Source organism: Entamoeba invadens (genome assembly GCF_000330505.1).
Source record: "Entamoeba invadens IP1 unplaced genomic scaffold scaff_1105074725265, whole genome shotgun sequence".
NCBI classification, from domain to species: domain Eukaryota; phylum Evosea; order Mastigamoebida; family Endamoebidae; genus Entamoeba; species Entamoeba invadens.
Window position 1 is genome coordinate 82,609 of NW_004440112.1, and position 17,806 is coordinate 100,414.

The 17,806-nt window shown below is 31.7% G+C and overlaps 3 protein-coding genes across 3 annotated transcripts; 2 read left to right on the forward strand and 1 right to left on the reverse strand.

Annotated features, from left to right (window-relative positions):
• Positions 1–2,052: 2,052 nt before the first annotated feature.
• On the forward strand, positions 2,053–6,707 carry EIN_354730 (protein serine/threonine kinase, putative; the record flags this gene model as incomplete). The annotated part of the gene is made up of 2 exons (XM_004253884.1): positions 2,053–5,362; positions 5,440–6,707. 2 exons carry the CDS (start codon positions 2,053–2,055, stop codon positions 6,705–6,707), a joined length of 4,578 nt encoding a protein of 1,525 aa, XP_004253932.1.
• A 70-nt stretch (positions 6,708–6,777) lies between these two features.
• Positions 6,778–7,107, forward strand: EIN_354740 (protein serine/threonine kinase, putative; the record flags this gene model as incomplete). Its single annotated transcript, XM_004253885.1, has 1 exon — positions 6,778–7,107. The coding sequence occupies one exon, from the start codon at positions 6,778–6,780 to the stop codon at positions 7,105–7,107; it is 330 nt and encodes a 109-aa protein (XP_004253933.1).
• A 122-nt stretch (positions 7,108–7,229) lies between these two features.
• EIN_354750 (protein serine/threonine kinase, putative) lies at positions 7,230–14,876 on the reverse strand (the record flags this gene model as incomplete). Its single annotated transcript, XM_004253886.1, has 1 exon — positions 7,230–14,876. The coding sequence occupies one exon, from the start codon at positions 14,874–14,876 to the stop codon at positions 7,230–7,232; it is 7,647 nt and encodes a 2,548-aa protein (XP_004253934.1).
• Between the last annotated feature and the right edge of the window lie 2,930 nt (positions 14,877–17,806).

The following is a 17,806-nucleotide window of genomic DNA, read 5'->3' on the forward strand; positions in this document are numbered from 1 at the left end:
CAACGAATAACAATAGTCACAAGTCAGTAGAAAATGAAATATCAATAATAAATAATACACAACTATCAAATTGTAAGTCTTTAATAGAGGAAACACAGAAAACCAACCAAATAATAGACTGCAATGATAATGTTAGTGATATTTCATTTGATTTGGATAAAAAAACGTTTTTATGTGATGAAACAGAAACATTTAAAGAGACAGATCCAATTTATCGTGTTAAAAACGGAAAATTAAATGATGACGACATCTTGTGTCTATCATCTCAAATTTTGAATTATGTACACACTGATAATTCTATTGTAGCATCTACATTTTTCTTTGAAAGCATTTTTAATACATTTGACAAAACAAATAATGATAATTCCTTAATAAACAGTCACAGAAACTTGGATTGTTATTTAAACCAAAAATACATATTTTTCCCTTTATTCTCCGGTCTACGTACAAATGGCCATTGGTCTCTATTAATTTTACATAAACATGATGATGGATTTGAATCATTTATCGTGGATAGTCTTGGAATTGAAAAATACAATTTCAATACGCAAATTTATTATTTGGACAAAATAAAAACATTTTTTTCTTGTCTTATGGGATTTTCGATTGAAAAACACAAAATTGAAAATGCAATATTAATTACTGATGTTGTTTACCAAGAGAATGGAACAGATTGTGGTCGATTTGTACTGTTTTATATTTATTCAATTTTAATTAATCAGAACGAAGAAATACCAAAAGTACTTGGTAAACTTACTTTCAGTCATTTTCAAAAATTTGTAGATGATTATTTATCAAGTGGTTTAAATTTTGGTAATAAAGAACAATTCATACCAAGTAAATAATTCAATTATCGTTGTGTTCGTTTTTTGAATATTTGCAATAAATTGATAATCGAAATGAAAATTGAAAAAGTCGAAAACACTGATTTTCTAAAAATGTGATTTTAAAATAACAAATTTATTAATAATTTTGTAATTTATGCAATTATTCAAATTTATTATAATAACAAAGTTAATCATATTGTGTATATTTTAATATGATTGTTTCATTTTGATATTAACTTGTGTTTTAAACAAATATACAGTTCTGAGGATGGCAATTATTTTCTGAGGATGACAGAAATAGAAAGTTTACACTTTTACATCTGTCTGAAATGTATATTGAGTAAGTTACTATTTTTGAATATGGGAACACGTCATTTCACTTTTTAGATGTTTAAGTCTGTGTTGATAAAGTCTGTTTGTTACACGACTTACCATCCTCAGAGATATTTATAGCACTGCCACTATTGATTTAAAATTCTATAAATAAAATTATCAAAGAATTTTTATAAAGTGAGTTTTGATAATTGATTATATCAAAAATCATCAAAACACAACAAAAACGCCAATTAATATATAAAATTGATTAATAAATTGAAGATACATTTATTGAAATTAATATTGTATAAAAAATAATATAAACATATATTTCTTGTGTATATATGTTTTGAAATATAAATAAAACCGTTTAAAACAAAAATGATTTTATTTTAAAAATTTGTTTATTTATCAATCGTTGTTTTATCGATCTTCAAAACCTCGCGTTTTGAATTTGCGCAAATACATAAATTGTCATCGCATAGAGTATACGTTATTAATACGTTATTTGCTATTAATTTTTATTGTTTGAAATATCATAAATTGATTTGTAATAAATTGTGTTTTTTTGTGAAAAAGATTTAAAATTGTTCAATTAATTTTTTTGTGATTTTGATTAAAAAATCGACTTTTTCGATAATTTAAATGTCTGTCAAATGTTTTCATTTAAACCAAGGTTAATCTTGTGGTAAATCAGAAAATAGAAATAGATTATTTTTTTTTAAAAATCAACTGAAAGAATCATCTTTCAAAAAATCCATAAATAGCATTTTTAAAGAAAATCATGTGTTTCAAAATATACCTTTTTGATCTTAGGCAAAAAAATCTAAATTGAAAGAAATTATGTTTAAGATATTTACCATCCTCAGAAAAATTAACAATCCTCATGAATCCCTTAATTCAAAATTAAATGTATTTAACAATAACATTACTGACAATTGCAGTTATATCATCATATGTATGGTGCGACGACTCAAATGGGATTATAAGTTATGGTGTATTTGAAACATGTCTTAAACAGGGGTGGTTACATTTAACAGATGAAAACGAATATGACTATTTCAGCTTTGATTTTTATTGTTGTATAAATAACACAAAGACTTTAGCAAATACAGGAACTTATGCTCAAAATTACCCAAAGTATTTTCGGTTCCAAGGTAACATGTCCAATTTTAAAACATTTTTCATTAGAGAATACAATCCAAATACACTTTACGACTTCTATGAAGATTCAAGATATCAACCATTTTTCATATCTTTTGGCTGTTTCAACAAAGAACAAGTTTGTCGAAAAGAGGTTTATGATGATACAAAGCCCATAATAGGACTTGAGTTACGTTCGGTTTCACTGTTTTCTGATATTGATCAACGCTTTGACATTTGGCTAAGAAGAAACCTGACTTCCATTCCATATGTCCATGTTGATGGATTGGTCTCCCAAACAGTCAATTTTAATTTCAGTGATATGTCTGCTTGGGAAAGTGTCTATTCTGGGTCGCGTTACTTGTTTAGTGGGTCTTCTCAAGTTGATGAAAGTCGAGTCACTTTCACAAAAAGAAGTTCTTCGGATGGTTGGGTTGCTAAAGCAGTGTGTACTAGAAGCAATTTCAAACGTATAATGCTGTTTAAAGAAAATGAAATAACAGGAGGTGTTAATATCAATTTGTGTGGATGTGTGCCCAACAATGGTAATTTAACATATTCAAGCAACTTTACATACCCTGACTGTGATTATAACAGCACGTATCTTGATTTGGATTTGTCAAAATTATCAGGAGATTCAATAAATTACACACTTTTTGTATTTGAATGGAATACTATTATAATATCACTTCAAAAAAGTTACACATTGACCAGTAATAGTACAAATTCTGTTCTAAAATTGAACTCACTTGTTCTGGATAAAGACACAAGTATATTCTTTCGACTACCAGTTGAAATAATAACACTCGAAGTCAATTCACCTTCTCAGACATATTTTGATTATGGGTTGACTGTCGATAATATAATTTCAAGTACTAATGATATGGTGTTGTTTTATTTAAAAGGATTATTAGAGGGATCAACAAACAAATTATCAGTGTGTGGAAGCAGAGTTTACTTATCGACTTCGTTGAATATACCATGTAACTGTGAGTATAAACATGGCAATTTTAAATCAGAAAAATCATTTATTATGAGTGATAGTGATTGTAAAATGTATGGATACAATTATAATTGGCAACTGAATCTAATTATTAATTATACTGTTTATATGACAGATCAAATTAATATTAAATGGAAACTAATCAATTTTACTTCTATATGTGTACTTGATACAAACAATGGCATATATTATATAAATGCAATGGATGTTGTTGTTTACGATCATTTGACAATGAATATTAATTTTAATGTTTATGGAAAATTAGTACTCAACAATAACAGTCATATAACAGTGAAAAGTGGACTTTTGTCTTTCAAAAGCGAGAGTCTTGGGTTTTTTAATTTGACAACAACAAACATTGATGTTATGCCTTTGATAAATGTTAATGGCTGTTCAGTTCTAATGAATAGTACAAACGAATTATATACATTCGATTATAAAGAGTTTTGCATTGATGTGATTTCTTTTCGATACAAACCCAATTGGAATGCAAATCAATTGAGTTTACTTAGAGGTGGTAAATTATTGAGAGTCTGCAATTCAACAGATGACCATAAAACTGAGGTTAAATGCACTTTAAACCGAAACAATTTTTACGACTATCGTAACTACAAATATTACTTGTATCACTGCCCATTAAACGAAACATTGTGTACCGTGAAAGTAAATACGATGAATGTAACAATAAATGATACATTTATAGGTAATTTACAACAAGAAGTGAATGTTTTGAACTTGACAATAACAACTAATTATTCAACACACTTCAAAGATATTAAGAGTGGTGTTCTTTATATCAACAACAAATCTGTTAATGGTGCAAGTGTTACTCTAGCACAAAAAGTCGACAAACTGTTTATCTCATCCAAATATCTTTTTCAGCCAAATTCTAATAACAATACAATTCATTTTTCAACGTTTTATAATTGTAAAGCATACAAAACTTCGATAAATGGGGATTATATGTGTGTACTATGCAAACAAAATATGTATTTAAAAGATGGGATGTGTTTTGGAATCTACGTTTCCTGTGCAAATATATCGTCAAGTGATACAACACAAGTGTGTGAACAATGTAATATTAAACAAGAGGCATATCGAAATGATTGTTTAGATTGCCCAAACAACTGCAAGCGATGTGTGAACCAAAAATGTGTTTTATGTGAAGACAAATACTCTTACGATTCAGAATGTAACTGTGTTGAAATTAATAAAACAACAACAAAAGTTGAGTTTTATACAAAACAGAAAGTTTTGAAATGTTCAGCGGGCTATTACAATACATTTGATAAGTGTCATAAATGCTCTGATCATTGTTTGTATTGTGAAACGTTTGAATTTTGTTTATCATGCAAAAATACTCATATTTTGAATGAAAAGAATGAATGTGCACCTTTACCTGATGGTGAAATTGTCATAGGAGAAAAGTTTATATTATGTTCAGATTCATACTATTCAAACAATGGCACCTGTGTCGAATGTTCGTCCAAATATGGGGAGTTGTGTGATGTGTGTGATGACAAAAGGTGTGAAAAATGCTCAAACTTGGGAGTATTAGATTGTGATGGTAGCTGCATTGCTTTTGAATCAAGTGGGTGTGTTTCATCACCAAACACATATTGTTCGGGTTGCCAAAATCATTCAAATTACATTTCAGAATCAAATGGCGTTTGTAGTGAGATTTCGAATTGTAAAATAGCAACGTCAAATGGAAAATGCGTGTCTTGTAATGAAGGGTATTATTTCACATCAAATCAAACATGTGTTGGTTTGTCAAGTAATCAAACAGAAAATTGTGACATTATCAACAATAACAATGGGAAGTGTATTCGCTGTGCCAGCAAACATTATCTCAGTGATGGAACGTGTTTAAATTGTCCTAATAATTGTATGACTTGTATCAATACAACTTTGTGTATTGAATGTGAAGGCGGTTTCTCAGTTTCAAGTAACTGTACTTGTACGACATCAACAACACAAATGGAAAATTGCAAGAAAATGATAAACCGACTTTTCATATGTGCAATTTGTGATCAAAAATACTTCAGAAACGACAAGGGTCAATGCCAGAATTGTATTGACAACTGTGATGAATGCAACCAGAAAAACACATGTTTAAAATGCAAAAAAACACATTTCTTGTCACTGAAGGGAATCAATGCATTCCATACGAAACTCTAACAAACTGCGAAACAAAAACTCAAAATGGGTGTTCACAATGTTCAACTGGTTATTATGTGAAAAGTCAGTTATGTGTGTCTTGTAATTCCACAAAGTCAAATTGTGATAAGTGTAATTCTGTTGGTGTGTGCACTTCGTGCTCTCCAAATTACATCTTAATCAACTCCGAATGTACTATAGGAAGTAATGTTAGTCAGTGCATTAAAGTTGAAAATTCCAAATGTTCAACATGTAAATTTTGGTACGCCCCGTCTTCTGATGGCACTTCGTGTGCAAAGAAAGCAGTTTGGTGGGTTATTTTTATTGGCGTTTTTCTCATTATTCTTGTACTATTTGTAGTGTTTATGGTGACTATTTTTATTACATTACAAATACTTAAAAAGAAGAAAGAACACGAAAAAAGGAAGAAGACATGTCTTTTTACTATCAGCAAATCAAACATCACTTTTGAGAAAACTGATATACCCGATGTTGTTGTTAATATCAATGCAATTGTGTTTGAAAGCAACGAAGACAATAAGGAAATATCAGTGAATGAAGAGAGTCGTGAACTCATATGTGTTGGTAATAGTGGCAACAACACAATTAAAGTCCAATTTTCAACAAAAGAGAATTGCTACAAATATACAATTCGAACTTCACCAAACATAGCAACAATACTAAAAGGTAAAGCAATCGAGTTTGAATTGTTTCTGAAGCCATTATGCAGTTGCCAAATTGATGACATCATTGTGTTGGTATCTTCCAATTTGAAGAAAGGTGAAATTTCAAATATGCACATTAATATCAAAGCAAAAACACAACTTTCAACACGACTTGATCCTGATGAATTGGAAGAAGAGAAGAAGCTTGGCGAAGGTTCGTTTGGTATTGTTTATAAAGGAACCTTCAGAAGCAACACCGTTGCCATCAAGAAGATGAAACAGTTCACAGATGACCAAAAGTCGCTTGACGAATTTGAGAAGGAGGTTGCAATGTTGGACAAATTCAGATGCGATTATATAGTCCACTTTTATGGTGCTATTTTTATACCAAACAAAATTTGTTTGGTCACCGAATTTGCGAATTATGGGAGTTTACAAGACTTGATGAAACATAAACAATCAAATGAAGTTGACATGCAAACTCGACTAAAGATGATGTTGGACTCTGCAAAAGGGTATTTAATATTTGCACATAAATGGCATCTTACACAGAGACATCAAACCCGACAACTTTCTTGTGTTTTCATTGAATAAAAAAGACAAAGTCAATGCAAAATTGACTGATTTCGGGAGTGCAAGAAATGTCAATTTATTGATGACTAACATGACATTCACAAAAGGTGTTGGCACACCAAAGTATATGGCGCCTGAAATACTCAACAGGGAGAAATACAAGAAAGAGGCGGACGTCTATTCATTTGCTGTAACAATGTTTGAGTGTTTCAAATGGGGTGAAATATACCCCAAAAAGGATTTCCAATTTGCTTGGTCAATCGCAGACTTCATATCAGCTGGAAAACGTGTTGAAAGAGATAGCAATATTCCAGAACCCTATTTTGAAATCATCAAACAGTGTTGGACTCAAAAGAAGCGTGACCTTGTTCCTATTGAATCAGTTGTCGAAATGCTGAAAACTAAAATGAAAAGGAGTTAAAAAGTTATATGAACAATCACATGTTTTATTTGAAGTGATGCGCCAGTAAAATAAATATTAATTACTTGTATTATATTAGTCTCAACACTCTTGTTATTTTTTATTTTGCAAAATAAAAAAAATCACACAGAATTAATTAACTCAAGGATTTTAACAACCTCTTCTATTTCAATTCTGTCAATTGGTGCATGACACCAACATTTTTTAATAACAAGGTATACTTCTTCAGACATTATTTCATGTTTCTCGAGGCGTTTTCCAGACATTACAAATTCTGCTATTTTCCAAGGGAATCTGAACCGTTCTTTATCGTAAGCTTCACCCCATTTAAATGTTTCATACATTGTCACTCCAAATGAGTAAACATCTGCCGCTCTTTTGTACTTCTGTTGACTCAATACTTCAGGAGCCATGTATACTGGTGTGCCAATCCCTTTAGTGAATGTCATGTTCGTCGTCAACAGATTAACATTTCTAGATGACCCGAAATCAGTCAACTTTCCATTAATAGTAACGTTTATATCCAAAGAAACAACTAAGATGTTGTCTGGTTTGATATCTCTGTGTAAGATGCCATTTTCATGTAAATATAAAATACCCTTTGCTGCATCTATACCAATTTTTACCCGCAACTTATTTGATATTTCACTCGTCTTTTTGTTCTTCATCAAATCCTGTAAAGACCCAAATTGTGCAAATTCAGTGACCATACACACTTTGTTGGGAATAAATACAGCGCCATAAAAATGAACAATGTAATCACTTCTAAATTTGTCCAACATTGTTACTTCTTTTGTAAACTCAGTCATATCATTGTTTTCTCCAGTCGACTCTTTCATTCTCTTAATTGCCACTGTATTTCCTCTGTAATTACCTTTGTAGACTATACCAAAAGAACCTTCGCCAATTTTCTTTTCTTCGTTGAGTTCTTTGTAATTCAATTTTGTCGAGTTTTCAGTCAAAACTTCGATTTGGATCTTCTCGTTGTACTGTACACCAGTTTCTATGTCAAGTGCAATAACCATAATGTCTTCTTCTAAATGACATGAACACAACGGTTCGATAAATATCTCAAATTCACACGCTTCTCCTTTCTTTAAAGTTACAAGTGAAGGTGTTGTACGTATCTTATAGTTGTCACACCCTTCTAATACACTAAATTGAATCTTCATTTTGTGTTTTGATGTGTTACCAACACAGACTAAGTCGCGAGTCTCTGAATCTACTGGTATTTGCTCAATATCATCTAAATCGAACTTTAAAACTGGTTTGTTTGTACACAAGTTGTTATTCATTGATACCATTTCAACGTTAGACCGACTCATGTCAAAGGTGCAAATATTCTTTAAATCTTTGCGCTTTTTGTTTGTCTGGTAGATTTTGAAAAAGACGAAAAAGAGTATGACAAAGATGATGATAAGTACTATCACAATCGAAATGGGAGTGCCAACAACAAGTCCGTAATTTGTTTGAAAAATACAAGAATCTCCATCATCAGACGGTATTGAATTTTTGTCACATTTGATGCATTTCGAATCATTTGATAAAATACAATTAACTATTGTAGAATAATATACACATTTTCCATTGCTTAAGATGTATTCGTTTGCACAAGATATGCATTCATCTGCATTATAACATTTTAAACAGTTTTCTTCACAATTTAGACAACGACCGTTTTGTAAATAATAAGAATTTTCACACGATTCACACCCTTCAAAATTTGACTCTAAACAATTTGAGAGTGTTGTATTTGATAAACATAGTTTATTGGATTCACTTGGGATTTTAAAGTAACCTTCTTTACATGACAAACACTCATCTTTTTTCACACAAATATCACAGGATTTATCACACTCATTACAATCTTTTTCGACTTTGTAATACCCAACTTTACATATCGCACATCCGCCACCAGTCGGCAATGTTACATCACACTTCTTTTCCAATTCACCAAGTGTTCTGCATTTCATTGATGAATCAAGAAAGTATCCACTGTTACACGAAATGCAATAAGTTGCATTGTAACAACTCAGACATTCATTTGAACACTTTTCACAACTATTTTTGTTCAAATAATACCCACTTGGACATCGTTGACATCCTTTGTTATTACGTGTTTGGCATTCACTTTTTTCTGCTTTTTTGAAAACACTTTTTGATGAATAAAGTGTTTGTTTTTCTTCTTTATGATCATCTTCTTTTGTATTAAAATTATCTGCACAAATTCCATCTTTCATTTTGAAAGCGTCAAGACACTCCAAACAAATTTCAGACGAATTTACAAATGAAATGTGTTTGCAATTTTGTAATGTGATTTTGGTGCAAAATTGGTAATTATCTTCCGTGTTTTTTGTATCAACCGAGTAATAACCATTTTTACACTCAACACACCCATATTGACTTGTACGTTCACAGTTGACTTGTTCGTTTATTACACATCGATTTTTATTATACATCAAGTAGTTCTCGTTACATAATTGACACATTCCACCAACACATTGCTTACAATTTTCTATTTGACATCTTGTACACTTTCCATGTATTATTTCCATATCATTTTGTTTGCATTGGACACAAAATTCATTGAGAACCAAATCACATTGTAAATCGGTTGTACACTTTAGTTGTTCTATATCATTTATATTTGAATCACCGCATTTCAAAAACGAGTTTTGATTTGTACACACAACATTTGATGCACCACAACTGTCGCACGTGTTTTCGGTTGTTAAATATTGTCCAGTTTTACAACCAAAAGCAACTCCATTTCTAACTAACCCATACACGTTTTGTTGTTCACAAACACCTCCATCATTCAGAGTATAATTATTAACACAATTAATACATGTTGCAATTCCTCTTTCCGATTTCTGGTATTTACAATATTCTATTTTAATTGTACAAATTGAGTTGATAGATATTTGGTCCGAACAGTCACACGAAGTTAAAGATGGAGATTCACAAGTCTCGGAGGATACACATTTACCATTAGAAATAAAGCTTTTTTCTCCACATAAAATACAATTTTTGGCATCATCCGTCAATTCACAATTATTACCGAGTTTGGTACAAACGGGTGTTTCATTTGTGTTGTCATAAATATAACCATTTTCACATAAAACACATTTGGTGCCATTCAAAACATAAGGAGAAATACATTTGGTGCATTTTACTTGACCAACAGAAATTGTTTGACATTCGTCACAAAAATCAACATTGTTGTAACACTCAGAACATGTTGTTTCACCGAACTTGTATTCGCCAATCGGACAGATTTCACAACCACCACTTCTCTGAATAAACGGATCTTTGCAAGTCATACACTTCTTTGTTTCAGATGAACATCTATTACAATTTGATATTGTGGAACACGCAACACATTTGCCAGATGCATCATCGGGATAGAACCCAATTACACACACTTTGCACTTCCTCGAAAAGTCTGGCGAACAGGTGATGCAGTTTGTGTCAAATGATTTGCATGCAACACACACTTTGTCTGGCGGGTCATCAAAGACGTGGTTTGTAGCACAGCTTGTGCAGACACCAGTTGATGCGTTGCACTGCCCATTGCAACTTGTGTCACAGAGAGTACATTTCCCATTTGTGTTTGGATACATTCCGTTATCACATATTGCACACTCTCTTTTGTTATCAACACATTTCACACAATTGGTATCAAAAGTTCGGCAAGCCACACATTGAAGCGATGCAACACTGTCTGGCACATACCCACTTTGGCACCCAGTACACATTCCGCTGACCGTATTGCATTGTCCACCACATGTTACATCACAGCTTTGGCACTTAAAATCGCCTGATGTCTTCGGGTAATACCCTGCCTTACATTGTTTGCACTTTCTTTCTGCACCACCTGGACATTCAGCACAGTACATGTCAAATTGTTCACATGTTATGCATCTCTGTGACGGAGATGCAGACAACACATAACCAGTTTTACACGATAGGCAGTTTCCGGTGCTTCCATCACAACTGTTGGCACATGTAGAATCACACAAAACACAATTACCATCACTAAAAGAACGATAACCCGTGTTGCATGTAACACATCTTCTCTCATGTGTTGGCGAACAAGTGGTGCAGTGTTTTTCAAATGATGTGCAATTCTCACAGACAAGACTTGTTGCACTGACAAAGACGTAGTTTGACAAGCAGCTTTTGCAGTATCCCGTTTCTGTGTTACAGTTTCCATTGCATGTAGTGTCGCATTGTTGGCATCTTTTCTCGCCATTTGATTGGAGAACCGGGTAATTATTTGTTGTGCATTTTACACAGTTGCGTGTTGCATCACTTGCACAAGTCACACACAGTGAGTCAAATGTGCTGCAAGTTTCACATGTGTCAGTGCTGCCAGCCTGGACAACACTGTTTTCACTGCACGATTTACACTTCCCAGTCACACCATCGCAGTTATCACACACTTCATCACATTTCACACAGACACCATTCACCGAGTATTTGTTGTTCTTACAGACAGTACATTTCTTTTCATAATTGCTGTCACACGTCTCACAATCCACATTAAAGGCAGCACAGCTGATGCAGTTCATCCCGTTCTTGACGTACCCATCAAGACACCCAGTGCACACACCTGTTGAAGTATCACACTTACCACCACACGTGTTGTCACACAACATGCACTTCCCATTGCTGTCTGGGTAATAACCAGCTATACACGAAACACACTTCTCACTTCTAAAGTTGCTGTCGCAAATGGAACAATTTGCATCAAGCAAAGAACATGTTCTGCACGTCTTTGTGTTGCTTGGGTTGTAGACGTGGTTGGACGAACAGCCGGTGCACACCCCACTTACTGTGTTACACATCCCGCCACATGTTGTATCACACAGTCCACATCTCCCATCACTTTGTGGGAAGTAGCCAGCTGTACAATTTGTGCATATGCGGCTTCCATTTGATGCACACGAGTTTGCTTGGCAGTGACTGTCGAATGTCTGGCAGCTCTCACACACTTTTGAAACAGGACTTGTCAACACATTTCCAGACAAACAGCTTCGACAGTTCCCGTTGGTTGGGTCACATTTTCCGTTGCACGGCGAATCACATGGCACACATATTCCGTTTTGTGGATACATCGCTTCCGTTTTACATGTTGTGCATGTCCGGGTAAAAGTAGTTGCACATTGCAAGCAGTTGGAATCAAACGAATTGCATGAAAGACACAACTTTTTGTCAATCAGACTTGGGACATATTGGGCAACACACTTTGAGCACACACCTGTGATTGGGCTGCACGTCGCACACCCAGATGCACATCTGACACACGCGCCATCACTGGCCGGATAATATCCATCTTCGCACTGGTAACATCGCCGCGTGTTATCAGAGGCACATTTATTGCAGTTTGTGTCAAATGATTTGCATGCAACACACACTTTGTTTGGCGGGTCATCAAAGACGTGGTTTGTAGCACACCTTGTGCAGACACCAGTTGATGCGTTGCACTGTCCATTGCATGTCGTGTCACACAGAGTGCATATCCCATTTGTGTTTGGATACATCCCACTCTGACAGTTGATGCACTTTCTTTGGTTTGTTTTACACTCAACACAGTTCAAATCGAAAGTTTGGCACGTCTCACATTTATTTGTAATTGGTAATGTTGGCACATACCCACTTTGGCACCCAGCACACATTCCAGTTGTCTTGTCGCACTTTCCACCACATGTTACATCACAGCTCTGACACTTGAAATCGCCTGATGTCTTCGAGTAATACCCTGCCTTACATTGTTTGCACTTCCTAGTTGAGTCCGATGCGCATGTGATGCAGTTGGCGTCAAATGTCGAACAACTCTCACATTGGTCGGTCTTTGTGCTCTGAAACACGTAATTTGCATCACACTGGTTGCAAATCCCACTCGTTGGGTCACACGCACCAGATGCACAGTGCAACCCACATTCAACACACTTCCCACTTGTTGTGTTTGGACGAAGACCGCTTTTACATGTTGTACAAACACGGCTTGAGTCAACAGAACACGTCACACAATTCGAATCAAAAGTGGAACACATTTCACATTGTATTGATAATGGTTCTGTAACAACCCAATTTGATAATGAACATGTTTTACAGTTACCATTTGTAGTGTCACAATCAGCACACGTTAAACTACAATTGACGCAAATAACATCGCCATTTTGTTGTGCAGATGGGTACATTTGGCTTTTACAATTTACACAAGTGCGAGTGCTGTTTGTTGCACATTGAATACAATTTGCGTCAAATTTAGTGCATTGTTGACAGATTGTCTGTGTTGGGTTATAAGGAACATAGCCACTCGTACACTTGGTACAAATTCCATTTGTTCCATCACAGTTGTCCAAACAGGTTGAATCACATTTAATACAAATCCCATTACTGGCAGGTTTGTACTTATTATTACAAATCAGACACTTTCTCTCCCCATCTTCTTTACAAGTCTGGCAATTTGGATCAAATAATTGACACGACTCACATTTGAGTGAATTGCTATCAAGTTTTAATACATAACCAAGTTTGCACGAAGTACAATATCCATACTGTTGATCACAATTGTTTCCACATGTCTCATCGCATTCTTGACATGTAAAAGGTGACACAGTTAATGGGTAATAACCAGCTTTACATGTGTTGCATTTTCTTGTTGTTTTTGAACATGTTTGACAGTTTGAATCTAAATTAGGACATGGTTCACAATCCAATTGATTTGGTGTTTCTTGTTTTGTATACAAATCGATACATGTATTACAAACACCATTAAACGTGTTACACCCATCCGATTCACAAGTTGTAGAACAGGGTTCACATTTTTCAGTATACTGTGATGGGTAATACCCCTTATTGCACTCATAACACCTCCTCCGAAAACTTGAATCACACGTTTTACAATTTGGGTCAAAAGAAGAACACGGCTCACATCCAACAGCAGGGTATGCAACAATAACGTAATTTGATGGACATGATAAACATGATGGACTATCTGTAGAACACTGTTTGCATGAACTTGGACATATTTGACATGATCCCATGCTATTATAGTATCCATTTTCACAATTGTTGCAAGAAGTTTTAGTGCAACTTATACAATGTGGATCTACGGTATTACACAGTAGACACGTGGATTCATCCGTAATGTAATATCCCACTTTACAAGTAAGACAAGTCGATAGACCAAGACAATCGTTACAACCGTCTATACATGGGTTACATATCGAATATCTCAAAAAGTAACCATCATCACATTGATTACATTGACCACCATTCGGATCACAAGATTTTATTTTACAATTTGTGGGACAACAATTTCCATTTGTGTCTAATTCTTGATTTGTGCCACACCCTTTTAAAGATAATTTTGTTGCTGAAGATAAACTGATTCTTGTTTCATTGGTCTTAAAAAATGTTGAATTTTTGTAAATAAATATCGAGTTTTTGACATTGTTAAAGTAATTGACTGTTTGGTTGTATTTTAATATTAAACTACTGTTATCAAAAAATACAGTCAATTCCTTCGGCTTCACAATGAATTCTACAGTCAAAGTTTTTGTAGTTAAACAGTAAATATCTGTTATAGAATCATCAATGTACAATTTATCTTTTACAACTTTAAAATGTTCGACATTACATTCGACATTTTTAGGTTGTGTGTCAAAACATGTTAAAGATGAATTATTATTGCAATATATCAGCGTCGACTGAGCTATACAAAAGAATAATATGGCTGGTATAATGATTATACTCATAACAACAAATTTATATAAACAGTTGCAATTTTTTATAGCAAGAAAATGTAATATATTTCAATTGTCTTTGAAACAGATATATAAATATTATTCCAATAAATTGGTAAACTAAATTTGTAAACGGGTTATAAAGAACCAAAAACATTTATGAAGACTATCCATTCGGCTCTTTGTTAATTAATAATGTAAAAAAAATAAAATATAAAATCATTCATATAATTTATTATTTTGTTTACTTTAATTTTTATAAGTTTTTTTCTTTTTGTTTTTGAGTCATCATGTTTTATATTTGTAATTCTTTGTCTGAATTTTATTGTTTTTGACCATTGTTAGTCAAATCAAAACAGTAATCTTTGAAATTATTTTTCGTTTTTCGTATAAAATAAACTTTTGAACGAAAATATACTAATTATTGTTGTATTGGTTGAACTAATATATTTGGTATTCAAAACAATAGTTTTTTTATTTGACTGTTTGTTTTAATTGTTCGTGTTTTAATAAAATTTTATAATATTCTAAATTATCATCATGCTACTGATTTGAAAAATTTGTGTTGTTTATTTAAACTGTGAAACAAATAGAGTAATTAATGGGTGACAAATTTATTTTAAGTAATTTAATAATTTTTTATATAAATTGTTATTTGGTGAAAAACAATAAATGAAAAATAAAAAATTAAATCCCACTTTTTTACATCATTTAATCGCTATTTTTTTTCTTTCACCCAATTAGTTTCTATAAATCAAATTTTCTTCCATTTGTATTTTTAATATTTGGTTAAATACATACGAAGATTTATTTGTTTGTGTTTCTTTAAATTATTTAATTTGCACACAATTTATTTAAAAAATTAAATTATTAATTTCATACAATTTTGACATTATTTTGTTTGTAATTTTATTTTATAATAATACAATAATTAATTATTATAATTCTCAATAATTTTTGAGTAGCTTAAAATATTCAAGTCCAGCAAAAACAAAATTGATTTAATTATAATAACCAATACCAAATTGTTCTTTTTTTCAAAAAATCTTTATTAATTGGTTTTTAACAATTGAAGACTTTTCAATAATTTTTAAAATCAAACAACAAACAAAACTCAACGAATTAATTATTTTCGTATATAATTTATGAGTTACTCAAAACAGTTGAAACCAAACAAAAATAATCGTTTTGGTTTTATATTATTTTCAAAAATAGTTACATTTTGATTAAATTAATTACTGTAAAAACATAAATTGATCAAGCCAGAAGTTTCCAAAATCCCAATCCTAATTACCCACGTCACTATTTTATTATTAAAATGTTCATTTTCTCTATAAATTCGTACGTTATAGAGATAATAATAATACCATATTTTCGGTAATAATTATTTTGGAAACGCCTGATCAAGCCACATATTAAATTTGATTATTATAAATTAGTACAAATGAAAGAAAAATTGTGTGACAAATAATAGGGATTAATTAATGGAAAACAATGGGATTTTATTTTTTATTTTCTATTTATAGTTTTTTGTTTTTTGTTTTTCACAAAAAACAATTTCTATAAAAGAATTATTAAATAACTAAAAATAAATCTGTCACTCATTTTATTCTTGTCACTCATCAAATACTCTATCTGTACAAATTTAACTCAGTTGGATGCAAATTTAAAAAGAAAACGTTTTAATAGTTTGAATTTAATTGTTATTTTTGAGTACAAAAGTGGTGAGTTTTGACATAAATAACAAATAATTTTATTAAGTAAATTGACAATGTTCAAATTTAAAAAAATATGTTCACAAATATATTTTCGAATGCCTTTTTATTCATATATTTTGCATAGTTGTTTTTTAACAATTAACTTTTTATTTTAAAAATGTTATGATTAAATAAATTATATTTTTAAATTCATTCACAGAAAGTATGCTTTTCCCATTAGGCTGGCTCGAGAAACTGTATATTTATACATATATTTGTTTTTTTTGCAAATAATACAAATAAAGTTGAACATTCAACTTTTCTTAATGTTTTGTTTTTTTATTAAAAAAATACATCTTAATTTAAATTCATTTATAATAAACTAGTATATAATTTTATTACTAAATACGACAATTTGAAAAGTAATTTAAAAATAATAAAAATTAGAAAACAAATGATTATGTTACTTATGAATCGTAAATGAAAAATTTAATAGAAATTTTTTAATCAAAACATCTATTACAAACAATAATTTTCTTGTATTATAGAAATTTATTGAATACGGAATTTAATTTTGTATTTATTTTTTTGTATAAAAACAAATAGTTTTATAATAAATATCAGATGTTTTTGTTCTTATTTGTTGTTCTTTTAAGAGGCGGAATGTATCCAAACCCCGACTGTCTTCACTCTTCGTGTTCTATATGTTCTAAATCGCCAGAAATTTGTGAAGAGTGTATTTCATATTATATATTAGTGAATGGCCAGTGTATATGTTTGTCAAATTAAATTTATTTTGAACAAAAATGTATTAATCTTAAGATCAAGGTGACGCTCATTGTCAATATGAAAATGATGGATCTTGTTTAATTTGTGAAGATGAATATAAACTCGACAATTCAACCAAAATGTGTATTCGTTTGTTGTTTATTATTTTATTTTATTATTTTGATAAAATAAACAAATTATAATAATAATAATTGACACATAGCTGGAAATGATGGGTGTTTGGAATACAACGAAGAAAACTTTACATGCAAAGAATGTTTATTTGATTATTCTTTGAAAGAAAACGGGAGTTGTACTAAATGCAAACCAATTGATTATTGTCTTGAATATACACAAAATTGTTCATGTTCATTTTGTGTATTTGGTATGTATATAAATGATAAGAACAAATGTCAAAGTGATGATGAATTGTGTGTAGAATACACAAAAGTAAATGGTCAATTCAAATGCTCAAAA